This window comes from Ovis aries, chromosome 2 (genome assembly GCF_016772045.2).
Source record: "Ovis aries strain OAR_USU_Benz2616 breed Rambouillet chromosome 2, ARS-UI_Ramb_v3.0, whole genome shotgun sequence".
In the NCBI taxonomy this organism is placed as follows: Eukaryota; Metazoa; Chordata; class Mammalia; order Artiodactyla; family Bovidae; genus Ovis; species Ovis aries.
Genome location: NC_056055.1, coordinates 190,266,215 through 190,285,129, shown reverse-complemented (window position 1 = coordinate 190,285,129; position 18,915 = coordinate 190,266,215). Strand labels below are relative to the sequence as shown.

General features: G+C 39.1%; 1 protein-coding gene across 1 annotated transcript in view; it reads right to left on the bottom strand.

Annotated features, from left to right (window-relative positions):
* CNTNAP5 (contactin associated protein family member 5) overlaps positions 1–18,915 on the bottom strand; it is a 1,086,429-nt gene that overhangs the window by 327,779 nt on the left and 739,735 nt on the right. The window contains exon 13 of the mRNA XM_012140581.5: positions 7,624–7,824. Within this exon, the coding sequence (XP_011995971.2) occupies positions 7,624–7,824 (201 nt within the window). The remainder of the gene's footprint in view (positions 1–7,623; positions 7,825–18,915) is intronic.

Genomic DNA, 18,915 nt, shown 5'->3' with positions numbered 1-18,915 from the left:
AAAGACCATGCACTATGGGATCAGTTCTACCCCTGTGTTTTGTGTGCAAACGTGCACAAGTGTCTTTGGTTTGTTTCTGCCATCCCTATTATAACCATGGGGGCAGAAACCCTGGCTTTTTCACTGTTTAATTCGCACTGGCCAGAAAAGTATGTGGCATATAATGGATAATCAATCAATAAAGATTACTTAAAAGAAAATACATTGTCATTATCTGTTAATGGTCTTGTTTGGTATAGATACTGAGGACAAAGAGTTTTCAGTTTAGCAAACACCAGAGCACCTTGTAGTGCTATTTTTTTTTTTTTGAAACACAATGGGATATTTACTTTATCAAAGACTTTTGATACACATTAATGGTTTAATCACGGAAACAAACATAATGCATTTAGAATTTTTGTTTGTTTGTTTGTTTGTTTGTTTAGTTTTTTATTTTTTAAATTTTAAAATCTTTAATTCTTACATGCATTCCCAAACATGAACCCCCCTCCCACCTCCCTCCCCATAACATCTTTCTGGGTCATCCCCATGCACCAGCCCCAAGCATGCTGCATCCTGCGTCAGACATAGACTGGCGATTCAATTCACATGATAGTATACATGTTAGAATGTCATTCTCCCAAATCATCCCACCCTCTCCCTCTCCCTCTGTGTCCAAAAGTCCGTTATACACATCTGTGTCTCTTTCCCTGTCTTGCATACAGGGTCGTCATTGCCATCTTCCTAAATTCCATATATATGTGTTAGTATACTGTATTGGTGTTTTTCTTTCTGGCTTACTTCACTCTGTATAATCGGCTCCAGTTTCATCCATCTCATCAGAACTGATTCAAATGAATTCTTTTTAACGGCTGAGTAATACTCCATTGTGTATATATACCACAGCTTTCTTATCCATTCATCTGCTGATGGACATCTAGGTTGTTTCCATGTCCTGGCTATTATAAACAGTGCTGCGATGAACATTGGGGTACATGTGTCTCTTTCAATTCTGGTTTCCTCGGTGTGTATGCCCAGAAGTGGATTTTTGGGCCTCATCATTGCTTACTTAGATTTCTAAACCTAAATGTTAGTTTTGTACACACTGAAAGTTGAATACTACAAGGGTCACGAGGGTTTCTATACACAGGTGCATTTACAGATCTATTTGGACATATAAAGATTATATAATGAGTATACATAGGGTTTCCTAGGTGACTAGATGGTAAAGAATCCACCTGTCAAGTAGAAGATGCAGGTTTGATCCCTCGGTAGGGAAAATCTCCAGAGAAGGAAATGGCAACCCACTCCAGTATTCTTCCTGGGAAATCCCATGGACAGAGTCTAGTGGGCTACATTCCATGGGGTCACAAAGAGTTGGAGATGATTTAATGACTAAACAGCAGCACCAAATAGAGTATAAATAATGCATATTTTAAATACATATTATAGTGTGTATATCCTGCAGGAGGGCATGGCAACCCACTCCAATATTTTTGCCTGGAGAATCCCCATGGACAGAGGAGCCTGGCGGGCTACAGTCCATGGGGTCACAAAGAGTCGACTGAGCAACTAAGCACACTATACATACACACATACTATACATACACATATAGTGTGTATGTATGCATATAGTAATATATATGTATATAGTCTAAATTATATACTGTGTTATATATATGGCCAGCTACCTGTATGTTCACTAAAATATCATTAATTAAGGGAAATTTGAAAATTTAAAGTAGTATAAGGAAAGTAGGATTTTATTACCTCCAAAGTCATGGGAACATTACTAGCCATAACAATTGACTTCAGGTGGAAACCCTTCATGACATGCCTACATGAACAAACGAATAAGTACCTATTTCTGGGAGAGAAGTAGGGGTTCTGAGGTGCTATCAGGCACCCCATCATTAGTTCTTCTGAGGAACTTAAACAATTCTCACCACAGACTTGTTTGCAAGACTGATTTGCTTGAGGTCAAGCTGTCCTATAGATATTAGATTTCAAAGTAATGGGGTCTGAATGTCCAATGATTTTATGTGTATCATGACTGACTTCTTATCTCTGCCTTAGTGAGCTCACAGTTTTATTGGGAAAGGTATTCCCAAATAGGCTTTCTGTACACAGAGTGCTCAGTGCAAAAACATACATACCACCTAGATACTTACACTGATGAGTGAATTCAAGGTGAGGATTCTAGACACCATGGAGATGATTAGAAAAAAGGCTGGGGGACAGATGGGACTCTCAGTCCCCAGTGCCTGCAGGGGCCCTCGCCTCCTTCCTATGCCCCTCTCAATCTTGTCCTCCTTCTAGGCTGGCAGATTGTGGGTTATGGAGCAAATTGGCCATGTGATTAAAGCGCTTCCTCAATAATTTTTTCCTCTATTCTCTGTGTGCATCCAGAACTGGATCCTTTTTCATTTCATATGCTTATCACATGATACCTTCAGATCTGGCCTCAGGCAAAATACCTATGGAAGTGCTGACCTTAAGAAAATGCCTGAGCTCAGCCAGCACAGCCCTTGTCCCAGGGCACAAATGGCCACATCCTAGCCCTGTGGCAGGGTGCTGCTGGGCACCGGCTGACTGAGTAATGCTGTCTTTGAAACTTCTCTGTAGCACAACATCTCAGCCTTGCATCAAGCTGTAGTAAGTAGCAAGCAGATACAGCTACAAAGATGTGTGGGAATAACACAGACACTTTTCTCATGGAGCCCAGTGGTTTGTAATTCTTGTCCATTGCAGAGTTTCTAGTACAGACTTTCAGTTAAAGAGACAGATGACACATTTCACTGGCTGGCACTTATCAGCAGCTCTGGGGGAGAATATCAGAAGAAACTGTCAGAAAATGAGTGTCATGGTTCAGTCACTAACTAAATGAAAAAGACACAGTGCTGAACCAGGCCTGACCTTATCCTGCTTGTCTTTCTCCTCTTTCTGCTTCCGTTGCCACTAGAAGAACAGAACCAGAGCCAGAGGCAAGAGCAGACAGAAGGAGACAGAGGAGACTTTGGTGACAGTGTTTGGGATACACGGAGCCATATGGAGGGGTGTGTGGGCTCTAGAAGCTGCAGCATGTGAGAAAGGACTCTGCCAACCTGTGAAGTTGCCCAGGAATTGCCCTCTTCAATCCACCCTGACAATCCCACAGCCTTAATATATATGGGTCTGGCAGCTGACTCGACTCTCCAACTACATTTTCTTATGAAATAAAGAAACTCATGCAAACTCACGTATTCCCTGATGACCCGATATCCTTTTAACTTTTGGTTCTTTGAGTTTTGCATGACTATCAGAGATCACATCCTCACTTTCTCCTTTAATTTTGATTGGTATCTAATTTGTTTACAATGTTGTGTTAGTTTCAGGTGTGTAGCAAAGTGATCAGTTATGTATATCGACTCTTTTTCAGATTCTTTCCCATATAAGCCATTGCGGAGTACTACATAGGCCTGTGCTATACAGAAATCCTTATTAGTTACCTATTCTTTGCTTTGCCCTGAGGCAGAGCAGGGTGCAGGTCTGTCCCTTGCCAACTGTATGGCACTGATCAAGCATCCTACCCTCTCTGAAGTTCTGTTTCCTAAAATGCCAGGTAGGGTAACAACCCTTACTGAGTAGAACTGTTGTTTGGATTACAGATCATGCTTGTGTAGCTCCCCACAGACATCTTCAAATATGAGAAGCACTTAGTCACTGGCAGCCATTTAGAAAGTTACTTATTTTTCTCATCTTGCTGTCTTTCATTTCCTCCTTTTATTATCTATTGTGTATAGTCCGGAGGAGAATCTATAACAAGAAGGAATCCTTCACATTCTTCTCTCATTGATCTGAGTCCACTGTAGCCAAAATGTACAATATCTTATTACTTCTACTAATCCTGGCTGCCTGTAGTTATCTCCTTCCAATGAGCTATGGGAATCAGACTACATATTTTTTAACTAACCAAAAATATTTAAAATTGTCTTTGATCCTCCTCTGTACTTCTCAGATTGCCAAAGTTGAAGTAAGGTACTAATACCTAGTGCTGGGAGATGGACACCTGAGGTCTCACAGTGATGTTTGGAGTATAAATTGCTATAACTTAGACCCACTGCAGATGTCAAGATGGCAGAAGTCTTCAAAATATGCACATAATTTGGCTTGGTAATGGCTCCTCAAGAAACTTATCCTAAAGATATTATATCTGTGTGCAAAAATGTTTTTGCAGCATGTATAATAATTAAAAAGGAGGAAAAATCTAAATGTAAAAATAGATCTGTTCTGTCCATTGTGATACATCCATATAATGGAACACTTATTTAAAAAATATGCTATAAAATCACATTTACTGATACAGAAAGATATCTGTGTACTGTGTGTGTAACAAATACAGTAACTAAAACAGTTTTGATGGAGGGCCCTGAATTCAGCAGATAAGGGGGACCCTTATGCTCAGCTCTTCTAGAGAGCAGGTTAGGGAGGAGATAATGATCTCTAGTCCCTCCTCCACTCTCTCTATCTCTCCCCAGGGAAAGGGTTTTTTAATAGTTAGGGAAATTTGGTAAATATCCCTGTAGGTGTGTGCCTGTTGTGGACTAAATGTGTGTGTCCCTCCAAAATCCAAATGTTGAAATCCTAACCCCAAATTTGATGGCATCAAGAGGTGGGGACGTTAGAAGGTGATTAGGTCATACCCTCTCTCTAGTATGTGCTCAGGGAATTTATAACAGTTGAGCTAGACAAAAAGCACATGCTATTCACAATAACCAAGATATGGAAGAAACCTAAATTTCCATTGACGAATGAATGGATAAAAAATATATGGTTACATATTTATGATGGAATATTACTTAGCCTTTAAAAAGAATGAAATAACGCCATTGTAGCAACATGAATGGAACCTAGAGAGTGTCATACTGAGTGAAATAAGTCAGAGAAAAACAAATACCATATGATATCACTTATACGTGGAATCTAAAATATGATACAAATGAACTTATTTACAAAATAGAAGCAGACTCACAGACATAGAAAACAAACATGGTTATCAAAAGAGAGGGAGTAATAAATTTAGAGTTTGGGATTAAAAGATACACACTACCATATATAAAATAGATAAACAACAAGGACCTATAGTAAAAGGGCTTATTTAGCTATGTACAGTATAGCACAGGGAACTATACTCAATATTTTAATAACCTTCAAGGGGAAAACTATATAAATATATACATATATAACTGAATCACTTTGCTGTACACCTGAAACCAACCCAATTTCTAAATCTACTATACTTTGATTTTAAAAAAGAAGCATATACAAGACAATGGTAAAGTCAAACTGATCTCACGGAATGTATATACTAAAGGAACCCCAAAATGTAATTTTAAAAGACACATCTATACCAGTGTTCATAATAGCACTGTCTATAACAGCCAGGCATGGAAGCAACCTGAATGTCCATGGATAGATGAGTGGATAAAGAAGATGTGGTACATATGCACAATGGAACATTACTCAGCCATGACAAGGAACAAACTGGGTCATTTGTAGCCTGTCATACAGAGGGAAGTAAATCAGAAAAAGAAAACCAAATATGGATGGTATGGGGGGTGGGAGGAAAGTCACTGCAAATCAATTATACTCCAGTTAAAAATAAATGAAGGAAGGAAATTTCATAGTCAGAATGAACATAATTCCATTTTCCCTAAAGTTCCACCAAACCAATTGTGAGGAAACTAGAAGCAACACAATGAGAAGAGGGTAGCATGGTTTCTTGACACAGACTCTGCAAAGAGTGCTGAGAATGACATGGCAAGTTTGGCAGTCAGGAGAGAAGGAAGCTGAACACATACAAACATTGACCCTCTGAGGACATTGGTGAAAAGGGACACCCAGCAGGGCCTCTCTCTGATCTAATCGACCCTGCGAGCATGGCTGAGTCCACGAAGACTAAAGTAACTGATTTTCACAATGATGATCCCAAGTAATCAAGAAAAGGTTACATTTCACATTCAGAATTCTCTGCTTAAGAAGGCAAGGGAACATGTAATCCGTTTGAGAAAAATTTTAATTTCAAATAGTTAAAAATTCTTTAAAAACAGTTTGGGTGTTTAAAGGGTTAAGTGTTAATTACCTGGAAAATTCACTTACGTAGAACAAGTTCTTCCCTAAAGACGCTAGATCAATGAGGTGGTGGGTAGTTGTATTTAGTTAGGTTTCTAGCACTTCTTCTTCTTTGACATTTCATTGCCTAATTTCCTGAAGCCTTTCAAAATTCCTCACTTTTCAAGGAACATAAAATTCCTTGAGGCTAAAGATTCTGACACCCTTTCTTGGATATTCCACATCCCTGTTATATTGGCCTTTTTTTTTTTTTTTTCCTGCCACAAATGATGAACTGACATTCACAAAAATAACAGACCCCTGAGGCATGCATCAACTTTGACCAAGCCTTCTTGATATTTTGCAAACCCTTTTGAATTATGGTAAGCAATCTTAGAAGCATCTTTTGCAACCTTTTATCAACCATTTGACCTAGAAAATATAAAAGAACAATCAATATATAAATAAAGTTCACATAATTTTTTAAAGCAACCTTTATTTTTTGAAAACAGTAATTTCTCCTTTTAGAAGATGTCTGTTCTCTTCTACCAATCCTGGACTTCAGCTGCAGTATTTACAGCCTCCAACCAACTCTGCTTGTTTCATGCTCACCTTCACAATTCAAACTGACTCTGGCCAATTTATCCTGTTACTGTTTGTCCTGAATTGTGGTTTTTGCATACTGACAGACTCCCCTGATTTGTCTCAGTTCTAGAGTGGAGGGGAGATTCTGTCAGCAACCAAGGACCCCTGTTCAGTCCCGAATTGTAGGTTTTCCCTCCAGTTCCAGGGCTTGTCCCTATACTTGTGCTTCTAAGTGTACCATTAAATCCTCCTGGTTTGTCTGGTTGTTGAATATAGTATGCAGTGTTAAATACACTGCACCCTTAGAGCTATTTTCCTTTTTATCTTCATTTCAAAAATCTGAACATAAAGCTAGCATGTACTTGAACTCTTGGTGAAAATTAAATGTTAATAAAGTAGCATATCCATTAAAAAAAAAAAAAGGAGTCATTTTAATTCAGGCCTGCACTTTTCAATAACATGAGTACTGTAAACACACAGGATATGCCAGCCTACCCACTGATCTCATTGCCTAATACTGCCCCATTATGCATCCTTTCCCCAAATATAACTCACTGCAGTTTGGTGAATGTGCTGAAATCCTTGATGCTTTCTAATCTGCTGGAGAAACCATTTCCTCCTTCACACTTTCTAAGTCTAGTTCAAGAGTCATTGCTCTCAAGAAAATTTCCATTCTCACCAGTATTGCAAAATGAGTGCTGTTACTGTCCCTCTTTTGAAGATGAAGAGAAAACCTTGAGAGGCTACAGAACCCCCATGAGGTCACGGCCTGGGCTCCAGAGAAAGAACTAGTCCATCAAGTGTCTCTCCTGGTGGCATTTTTCTCATTGTACAGGGAACCACCATAGGTGCAGCCCACTGGTTGGCAAACTTTTCTCTACTTGATATTCCAGGGTTGGGGGCCCATGTGTCACACTGTGGTCCCCCTGTGTGACACATGCAAAGGGACCCAGGAGGGGTGTTTCTTACCTGGTGTGTTGAGCAGGCGAGACCTCTTGCAGTGGTAAGCTACCTCCTGCTCACAGTGCTCGGAGCCATCGATCACTGCTTCCAGCTGCTCCAGGCTGCCTCCATAGTCCAAGGTCATGGAGTAGGGCTTCTCAGGGTTGGCACCTTGCACATGGGTCAATTCTGTGTTGTTGTGCTGCATCAACGTCCAGATCTTGTCCTCTGCCCAGAAAACACAACCCAAGCAAGGTGAAAAGATGATCATGCTTATAGGCCTCCAAAAAGCTGGAAAAATGAAACAGGATTGTGTGAGCAGAGTGATGTTTGGTGGCTGCAGGTGCATCAATTAATTGCCACTTGAGTGCTCTACTCATGATAAGAATTTAATCAGAGAATTTTTGTTTCTCCTAGAGTTCCACCCAGAGGTAGTGTGGGGGTTAATTATCTTAAGACCTAAATTTGTGAAGCCCTTACTCCACAAGTTCTATGCTTAGTGTCCATTATCTCATTGAAAATGGACATGATTTATGAAAAGTCATAAAACAAAAATAGAAACACAAACAGAACAGGAATAAAAGGAAATGAATTCATCAGTCGTGGGAAGGACAATTTGGAAGGGGAAGAGCTTAGAAATGAGATATTTTGTGATCAGAAATAGAATATAACTAAATATGCTCAGCGATGACTATCATGATGATGATATGCATAGAAGAATAGAGATCACTGACAAATTATCAAATGTACAACCTGTTGGCAATTAAATGGACAAAAATAAAATTAATAAATAAATAAAACGGAAATCATCTAAATCAGAAGGAGTTGGTCCTGCCATGTTAAAAACGAGAGAAAAGTGAATAAGGAAAACTAGGCAGGTTTTCTAAGATTATATAGTTAGTTAATGACTAAGTGAGAATTGGAACCCAGGATGTCTGACTCCAAAGATGCTACTTCCAGATAGTGATACACACTCTTCCTCACAAGAGAAACACTAGCATAGATCATTTTCTCAGAGAACCATAAGTATCACTTTGAAAATAAGACTTATTCACAGGAAGCATGTGTGACATATACATCATAAAAAGGATGAGAATGTGTAATACACACATACATGCAAGGCACTTATATGAAGCTTGTTATTTATTCTTGATACTTCTACTTATCAAAAATATTTTAAGAGTTTTACATTAAAATAGCATGCGGAGATAAGGGCCTAAAGATCAGGGAAGGAGAACATGCTTTGCCTTCTATTTGTAAGAATATAAGGTGAAGAGAGGAAAAGAATTTTATTTTTAGAGCTTGGGAGACCCGCACTTGAAAGCTATTCTATGAACAACGAGCTTGGGCAAGTCACTTCACTTTTGGAGAGGCTTAATTTTATCATCAGTTTTAAGACAAGAAGTTATGATGTCACAAGACATTTGGGGATGCATCAGGCATTCTGGAATAATAGACTGAAATATTTTCAGCAATCAGACATAGAACTGAATTTCGAACTTGCTCACAAATAAAGTGAAAGAGGAAATAGGAGGACTTGAAAAGCTTTTGTCATCTGAGAATCTTGCCCACATAATAACATCATTACTCTTCATAGATGTTCAGAGCTGAAAAAGAACCTTGCCCAGACATCATGTGGTTTCTGTCCTCTCTCTCTCTCTCTCTCACTCATTTAGTTTCACAAATGAGGAAACCAGAGTCCAGGAAGTAAAGGAATGACCCACAGCATATCTATTAGATGAGAATGGTAAGCATATACACTGCCACTGTAACAAATATTTCTAGTTACAGTATATAACCAGCACTGCTTAGAAGCAAGATGGTGGCAGCTGGCCATGAAAAAGAAAATAATATTAAAAACAACTGGCAAGCAGTATCCCCGGGTTTTACTTTCTCTCTCTCAATTCTGTATATGAGTTAGGATAAGTAGCTTCATTGCCCTGCACTTCAGTTTCAATATATTAGAAAAAGGAGGAAGAGAAAGTTTGATCTTCACAGTTCCTAAATGAGGAAATATTTATTGCAGCAGAAAATTAAACTCTGCTCAAACATTCTGATTCTTCTTAACACTCTTTTTGGAAACCAACCCCCGGATAACCCATATCTCCAATGTTTAATTGAATGACATTTTCTATAAAGTCTAAAAAAATCCGAAGTTTATTAGATTTTGATTTTGAAAGCAAAAATAAGGCTTGATTCATATTGGTAAAAATAATAATGTTACACAAACAATGAACCAGAAATTTCAAAAATGTTGGCGCCAGTACAGACAAATGTCAATAAAATAACCAAAGAAAGTAGTCATTCAGTAATACAACACTGTAGAGGGAGAAATAAAAACTGCCAATTTTGAAATGTCCATGGTACTTATAAGAAACAGAACTCTAATGAGATGCCATGTTACTGTTTCATTCTAAGATATTTTACATACATTATCACCAGTACTCATAACAATCATGACAGATATCAATATATAGATACAAGTATAGATATTATAAGTATCCATATAGATACAGATATAAGAAAGAAAGAGAAAGTAAACTTGTCCCCAATCTCAGTGTGTCCACTCTGTCTGACTCCAAAGTTGGTCCTCACAGCATCACTAAATTACAGAAATTTGGATTTCCTTCTAAATTTACAGATTTTCATACCTTTATCCATCCAGTGTTCATACACTAATTAAACAAGTTGCTTATTCATTTACTCATTAGCTCATTTTCTTCCAAAATCTTACTCTATCTTTGACAAGACGGAGAGGAAAGAGTGGTATCAGAGAGACAATCTTTTATCCCAAAGCCACGAATATCGCAAACCCCTCCTTCTGGGCCCGGAGAGTGAAGTTTTCACAGTTGAACTCTTGGCACTTTTTGATATATGCTATAGACAGAAGACACAAAGGAACGACTAGGGCTCCAAAAGCTCCCCTCAATTCACTTAACACACATCACAAGCACAGTCTGACCAACAGGAAGAGAGACGATTACTCGAAACCTAGGGTCTCTCAGGTGTTTTCATTTCAAAGACAGCCTTTGTCATCTCATTATTTTTCTCCTGGGTGATAGAAACATAAAGACTAAAAATAAGAAGATTACTGGATGTTATCTTTTTCTCACTTTCTATTTTTTCTCCCACTTTCTGGGTTGCTGTGCAGATTAGGCCCTGAACCTGATGAAACATGAAAAGCCAGGGGTCAGTGCCACTCAGAAGAGTCAGCTTTCATGGCTGATGTTCCTGATACATGGAATAAGGTACGGACAGGTAGTTTTAGCTAGGGAAGGTATAGGTGAAAGATCTCAAGCAACATTCATTTTGAATAGGCTTTTACAGGGATGAAGGGTGATCCATGCATGGACCTACATATACTATAAATAAAACTGGACTCATGAGCTAAATGTTCAAGATGGTAATTTAGTCAGTGGGCAATGGATGGAGCATGAATTTTGGCCTCAGAAGATCTAGATCTGTGAGTCAGCCTTACACTTATTGGCTAAGCATACTTGGTCAAATGATTACTTTTCTGAAGTTCAGTTTCTTCATCAATTATACTTTAAAAAGCAGCAATGATGCCAACTGTAGAGGAAGATTAAGAGAGGACATCAGTTATTAACTAAATAACTAGGTATTTAATAGACATCTGTGTGTACTACTTAGATAAAGATATATGGCATCTCCAATTCCAGGAGCTCACAGATACCTGATGCTGATATTAACAAAAGCATTAAAAACAGGAGAAGCTATGACTGGTCTCTTGTAGCTCCCAGGGTAGCCTGCTTCAAGAAAGTTGTTTCCCAATCCAGAAAGGAAGACCCACAAACACCTAGAGGAGAAACGCACTAAGCTTGACCTTCTCCCTGCAGATCCATGGGAAAAACATACCAGATTCAAAAGTCCCAGAATGGAAAATGCTTCCCCCTGGTAGTCTGTGAACTTGGATTTTCACACAAGGAAACCAAACAGGTTTCCCTCTAACTCAAGTAAGTACAGTTTCATGCAGAGACTAAGGAGGAAATCAGCTAAAAGCTATGATTGGCAGAGCATCATAAAATCCTCCAGGCTCTAAACACGACCCTCAGCTGATCTGCCTCCAGCACCATCCCTCTGCCACATGGCATCCACCCTAACTGCTAGTCTCTAAAAATGCATTTAAGGCTTCAAGGTACCATGAGACAGCCTGGCTTTAGAAACCCACCCATCTGATGAACGTCTATGTTCTACTCTAGCAGGAAGACCTTGAACAAGTTATATACATCTCTAAAGTTTCCTCATTGGTAAACAGTATATTTATATTAATCTTTCCATCCATGATGATATAATGATGCAGTATTATGTTTTACATGGACATGTAACTGGTTGTCTGGCACACAAAAGAGTGAAAAATCTTTATATTCAAACTTTTCTATGACATTAAAATGAGGACTGGGACTTCAGTCCTCAGAAGGTTAAGGGTGGGAAACTCATCCTGCAAAGGAGGTTAGCTAGCAGACTCCTTGTGATATAGCTGCTGCTGTATATAATAAATGGTTATTATCTTGTTGAATTACCTTTTCACTCTGAAATGGCCTTCTAGATTTATTTTCATTCCTTGCATTTGAGAAATGTCTACAACAGAATATGTCGTTTAGTCCTCATAGACCCAGAAACCTAGAAAATCATTGCCCTTGATACCACAGTTTGCTACCCAGGTCATTTTCTATTGTTTCTTCCATTGTATTCAGTCCCATGATGATAAACAGAGCCCCTCTTTCTAACTGGCTTAAAGGAATAAAAGTATTGAGTTACTCAAGACAAATTGTCTGCTTAAGAAAGGACTGCATTTGAAGATTTTTGAACTGGTAGAAACGTATTCAATTCACTAAGGATCTTAGTTAGTCTAAAATAAGTTATTATGTATTTTAATTTCTGAGATTGCTATTTTTGTTGACAGCATTTTGAGTCATACTGCTGCATCCTTCAGACATAGACTCGTAGTATAGTCCTCATCAGACCCAGAAACCTTAGATAAATCATTGCCCCTTGATACCACAGTATTGCTACCCCAGGATCATTTTCTATAATGTGTATCTTCCATTGTGATTCTAGCCCCATGATGATACAACAGAGCCCCTCTTTCTCCACTGGCTGTACTAAGGCAGCTTGCAGATTGAGTTACTCAATTTTGACAAAAGAAAGGACTGCTTTTGAACTAGAGATTCTGGTCTTGAGAAACTTTTGACTTCACTGGTCATCTATACTTATAGATCAATGGAACAAAATACTATACAATTTTAACAAGTGGTGCTGGCAAAATTCATAAAATTCCTCTGATTTCTGCCAAAATGCCTTTTGTTTCTGACTTTATTTCTTGTGCTGTGCAGAAGCTCTTTAATCTGATGTAGTCCCACTTACTGATTTTTTTGTTTGTTTGTTTGTTTCTTCTGCTTCTGTTGTCAGAGTAAAAAAAAAAATTATTGTCAGAATGTCAAAGGGATTTCTTCCTTATGTTTTCTTCTAGGTTTTTATGCCATTAGACCTTCTGTTGAAGTTTTTACTCTTTTTCAAGTTAATTTTTGTCTGATTATTTGCCTGTCCAGTTTTCCCACACCATTTGTTGAAGAGATTATCCTTTACTCTTGAGTATTCTTGGCTCCCTTGTCAAATATCAATTGATCCTTTATGTGAGAGCTTATTTCTCGGCTCTCTATTCTGTTCTACTGGCATATGTAGGTATTTTTATGCTAATATATTGTATTGATTACTATAACTTTGGAAAAATGGATAGATGTTGTTTTAAGTGCACAAACTTGTGATTAGCAGATAAATGAGTTCTGGATATCTAATGCACAGCTTAATAATTAGTCAACAGTACTGTATTATAAACTGCAAAGTTGCTAAGACACTAGGTCTTAATAGTTCCCACTAGAAAAAAAGAAAATAATTACGTGACATAATAGAGGTGTTAGCTAAGCATGGTAATCATACTGTAATATATAAATGTATAAAATCAGCACATTGTACATTTTAAAATTATAGAAAGTTATATGGTAATTATATGTAATCACTCACCTAAAGCCAGACTTCCTGGAATGTGAGGTCAGGTGGGCCTTAGGAAGCATCACTATGAACAAAGCTAGTGGAGGTAACAGAATTCCAGGTGAGCTATTTTAAATCCTGAAAGATGATGCTATGAAAGTGCTGCACTCAATATGCCAGCAAATTTGGAAAACTCAGCAGTGGCCATAGGACTGGAAAAGGTCAGTTTTCATTCCAATCCCAAAGAAAGGCAAAGCCAAAGAATGCTCAAACTACTGTACAATTGCACTCATCTCACACGCTAGTAAAGTAATGCTCAAAATTCTCCAAGCCAAGCTTCAGCAATATGTGAACCATGAACTTCCAGATGTTCAAGCTGGATTTAGAAAAGGCAGAGGAATCAGAGATCAAATTACCAACATCTGCTGGATCATCAGCAAAGCAAGAGAGTTCCAGAAAAACATTTATTTCTGCTTTGTTGACTATGCCAAAGCCTTTGACTGTGTGGATCACAATAAACTGTGGAAAATTCTGAAGGAGATGGGAATACCAGACCACCTGACCTGCCTCTTGAGAAACCTATATGCAGGTCAGGAAGCAACAGTTAGAACTGGACATGGAACAACAGACTGGTTCCAAATAGGAAAAGGAGTACGTCAAGGCTGTATATTGTCACTCTGTTTATTTAACTTATATGAAGAGTACATCATGACAAATGCTGGGCTGGGGGAAACACAAGCTGGAATCAAGATTGCCAGGAGAAATATCAATAACTTCAGATATGCAGATGACACCACCCTTATGGCAGAAAGTGAAGAAGAACTAAAGAGCCTCTTGATGAAAGTGAAAGAGGAGAGTGAAAAAGTTGGCTTAAAGCTCAACATTCAGAAAACTAAGATCATGGCATCTGGTCCCATCACTTCATGGCAAATAGATGGGGAAACAGTGGAAACAGTGTCAGACTTTATTTTTCTGGGCTCCAAAATCACTGCAGATGGTGACTGCAGCCATGAAATTAAAAGACGCTTACTCCTTGGAAGGGAAGTTATGACCAATTTAGACAGCATATTAAAAAGCAGAAACATTATTTTGCCAACAAAGGTCCGTCTAGTCAAGGCTATGGTTTTTCCAGTGGTCATGTATGGATGTGAGAGTTGGACTATAAAGAAAGCTGAGCACCGAAGAATTGATGCTTTTGAAGTGTGGTGTTGGAGAAGACTCTTGAGAGTCCCTTGGACTGCAAGGATATCCATCCAGTCCATCGTAAAGGAGATCAGTCCTGGGTGTTCATTGGAAGGACTGATGTTGAAGCTGAAACTCCAATACTTTGGCCGCCTGATGAGAAGAGCTGACTCATTTGAAAAGACCCTGATGCTGGGAAAGATTGAGGGCAAGAGGAGAAGGGGACAACAGAGGATGAGATGGTTGGATGGCATCATCAACTCGATGGACATGGGTTTAGGTAGACTCCAGGAGTTGGTGATGGACAAGGAGGCCTGGCATGCTGCGGTTCATGGGGTCACAAAGAGTTGGTCATGACTGAGCGACTGAACTGTACTCAACTGAAAAAACAAAATGTTTGCTTTTTAAAAGTAGCACTCACCATAGAACATTAAGCAGAGTTCCCTGTGCTATACAGTAGGTTGTCATTAGTTAACTACTTTATACATATATCAATAGTATATATATATATCTCAATCCCTACCTCATAGCATACACCATTCATCCCATCCCCTATTTTCCTCTTTAGTGTCAATACATCTGTTCTCTACATCTGTGCCTCTATTTCTGCCCTGCAAACTCTGTGGTGACCTAAATGGTAAGGAAATCCAAAAAAGAGGGGTATATGAATGCATACTGCTAATTCACTTGTGTGTCCAGCAGAAACTAATACAACACTGTAAAGCAAATAAACCGAAATTAAAAAAAAAAAATACATCATTCAGTCCGTGCACTTGCCTGAGTATAAGTGATGCTGTAAGGTATTATGCCACCTTTAACTATAAAGAACTTATGGGTTATAGGCCATCAAACAGCATGTGTTATAAAGATCCAAGTCTTCATTTCAAAAACATCACAAGGGTTGTTATGAAGACTAGTACAGCATTTCCTATGTTGCTTTGTGGATTTAGCTTTCAAGTCTATCTTCTTACAAACTTGAGACCTCCCAGGATGTGAAATATATCATTCTGCATATACTGTGTGCTAGTCTCCAGGGCACAGACAGGAGAATAAGGCATGCTGAACTCTTTCAAAATCTTACCATCATTTCAGGGGAAAAGTGGCATATATAGGAGAACCACAAATGCTTCACGCTAATATAAGCACTCTTGAGATTACGAGTAAGTGAGGATGCCCAGAGGTCTGCTGGGGCTGGGTTGGAGCTGGTGATAGAGAAACTGTATTCTGTTTCCGTTGAGAATGGACAGGTCAACACTGGCCTTTCATCCGTGGACCATCAGTATCTTGGCTAGCACTAAGCACCCTGTAAGACTTCAGGAAATCTTTATCAAGAGGAGGCTAATCGTCAGCATGTACAGTAAGTCCCCTGCATATGCATGCTCAAGTTGCAAAGATGTAAACGTGTGTTCCATCAGGGCCAAGCATGAGTAAATTGCAGTTTGCCCTCTGTCTCCTATTGCTGACGATTCTTCACTTTACTATATCCCACCTCCTCTCTGTCCAGTCAGTAACTCTTCTTGCCTGTTCACTTAATGCCAGGCGCTGTATGCCAATTGTACTATACTACTGTATGTACTTTCCAAGATACTATACTGTAATATTAAAGATGTTTATATTTTTGTGTTTGTTTCTTATGTATTATTTGTGTAACAAGTATTAAAAACCTAGTACAGTCACCTCATGCGAAGAGTGGATTCATTCGAAAGGACTCTGATGCTGGGAGGGACTGGAGGCAGGAGGAAAAGGGGACAACAGAGGATGAGATGGCTGGATGGCATCACTGACGTGAGTTTGAGTGAACTCCGGGAGATGGTAATGGACAGGAAGACCTGGCATGCTGAGATTCATGGGGTTGCAAAGAGTTGGACACGACTGGGTGACTGAAATGAACTGAACTGAACAGTATAATGCATATAGATACAGCCGATTGTGTTAGTTGGGTATCTAGACTAACTTTGTTGGATTTATGAACAAATTGGGCTCATGAATGTGCTCTCAGAATGGAGCTTGTTCATATGTAGGGGACTTATTGTATAAGTGTCCACATGTAAAATAATTTTCAAGTGATAAGATCAAAACACACACACTCAACAACATCAACAAGAGAAAAGTAAAAAAGGTTTCACAGAGTGCCAGCAGAGTAGCAATAGCAGGATATTCCAGAATAGTCCATATCTTTATCTTTCCTGTGAAATCTTTCCTAGTCATCACCCCAGGAAAATTGTTTAAGAACCTTCATCCTGGAGCTTTAGGTGATCCACCTTGATTACTCTTGCTTTCATTTCAGAAAATAAATTCTTTACATACAGAGCAAGCGTTTAACTCTCTTATTTTGATTCTCATTCTATCTGATTGGTATTATTATTGTGATGATCACTATTATTATTAATAGTAGTCCTTACAGATGCTATAAGATGTTTCATCTGTAACCATGGAGATCACCACTAAGAAGAAAAAGCAAACAGGAGAAAAGTGAAAAAAGAGAGAGAAACACGTGATAACTCTGATTAATAAAACCTCATTCTACAGACATATCTGACTCTGCAGAGCAAGGAAAAACCTGTAAATTTTCTCTCACAATGCTTGGAAGGAAGAGAGAAGTCTACAGATTGTCAATACTCAGCTTAATTGAACTTAAATCACTGTGGGGAGCTGCTTACAGTCCTTTGAAAAGTGTGCCAATTCACTTATACTCCTATTGCAATAAAACAAGTCTGTATTAAGGTTGCCAGGGTCACTTCTGGTACAGTTATCTAAGTTGACAAAGTGAATTTTCTATGCCAAGGGTAAAGATAGCTTAAACAATTCTCAAAGCACTGTCTTTACCATTTACTTACCATCTATGCCATTTCTTGTCATTTTGCACTGACAGTTATTTAATTTTTCATATGTTTGTCCCTTATCTCCCCATTTAAATCTTAGGCAATGTCTACTGAGTAGATATCAGCTTGGAAAGGGTTTCTGTGGTTAGTGAAGGCAGATGTGATGGAGGAAAGCAAAGGCTTTGGAATCAACAGATCTGGCTGCCAGCTCTGCCACTGACCAAATTCCCGAACAAGGCAGAGACAGGGAACCTCCCACAGCCTCAGTCTCCACATCTGTAAACTGGATATACCCATTAAGCAGTGGTGCTCTGAGCACTGAATCAAACTCACAGCACTGAGCAGAACTCAGAGGCTGACTCAGGGTACTGGCCTCGAAATAAGAGTTGAACAGGCACAAGCCCTGCTGATGAAGTGATTCAGGGAGGAGCAGAGGCAACATTTCATTGTGGGAAACAGTTCTGGGAACTTCCGATGAGGGAGTCCATGAACCTTCCCCTCAATCTTTAAAAGGAAGGAAGACAAGAGGTGAAAAACAGTTTTCAACTTCTTTAAAAGGTTTCAGAATTTCTGCAAGAGTTTTCACTCTCTTGTGGCTCAGCCCAGGGGCCAAGGTGAGCATCTTCCTTGTCTGCTAAAACCACTGAAGATATGGTTGCTTTCAGTGTCTGAGCTTCTGCTATTTGGAAGAGAGAGCATTACTGATTTAAGGCTCCTGATAGAGTCACCATGCATGGTGCATTAGCTGGAAGTAGCCCCTGCAGGCTGCAGGGGGGTGGGGAACCCATTCCAGCCACTGCCGTTCCAACATCAGCCCACATGGACCACATACTTTATGACTTCCAGACAACATACTTGGCCATGATTTATTGTACTACTTCCCTGAGCCTTTACTTCTTATATACCTTTGGTGGGTTATTTTTCTTTCCCTTTGCTTTAAAATCAGTGGCATCATCAAAGAGACCTGGGGAATCTGTTTTCTGATCTTGGAGGAGGGAGCGTGATCTTGAATGAATTTCATGTGCAAATTGCATGGTGCTTGCTTGTTTCTGATTAACTGGTTTATCCAAAGAAAATTCATGAAAAGTCGACTGTATGCAGAACACACTTAGGGACTGAGTATCTTGAGGGTTACCAGGCTGAACACCATGCTGCACCCTGAGCTCGAGGGATTTATAGCTGGTTCTGAGAAAGAAGTTCCCATGGAAATTAAAAGATTCACAGCAGCATGTATGGGGTTGTGGTTTGATCCCTTTGCTGTCCAAGGGACTTTCAAGAGGCTTCTCCATCACCACAATTCGAAACC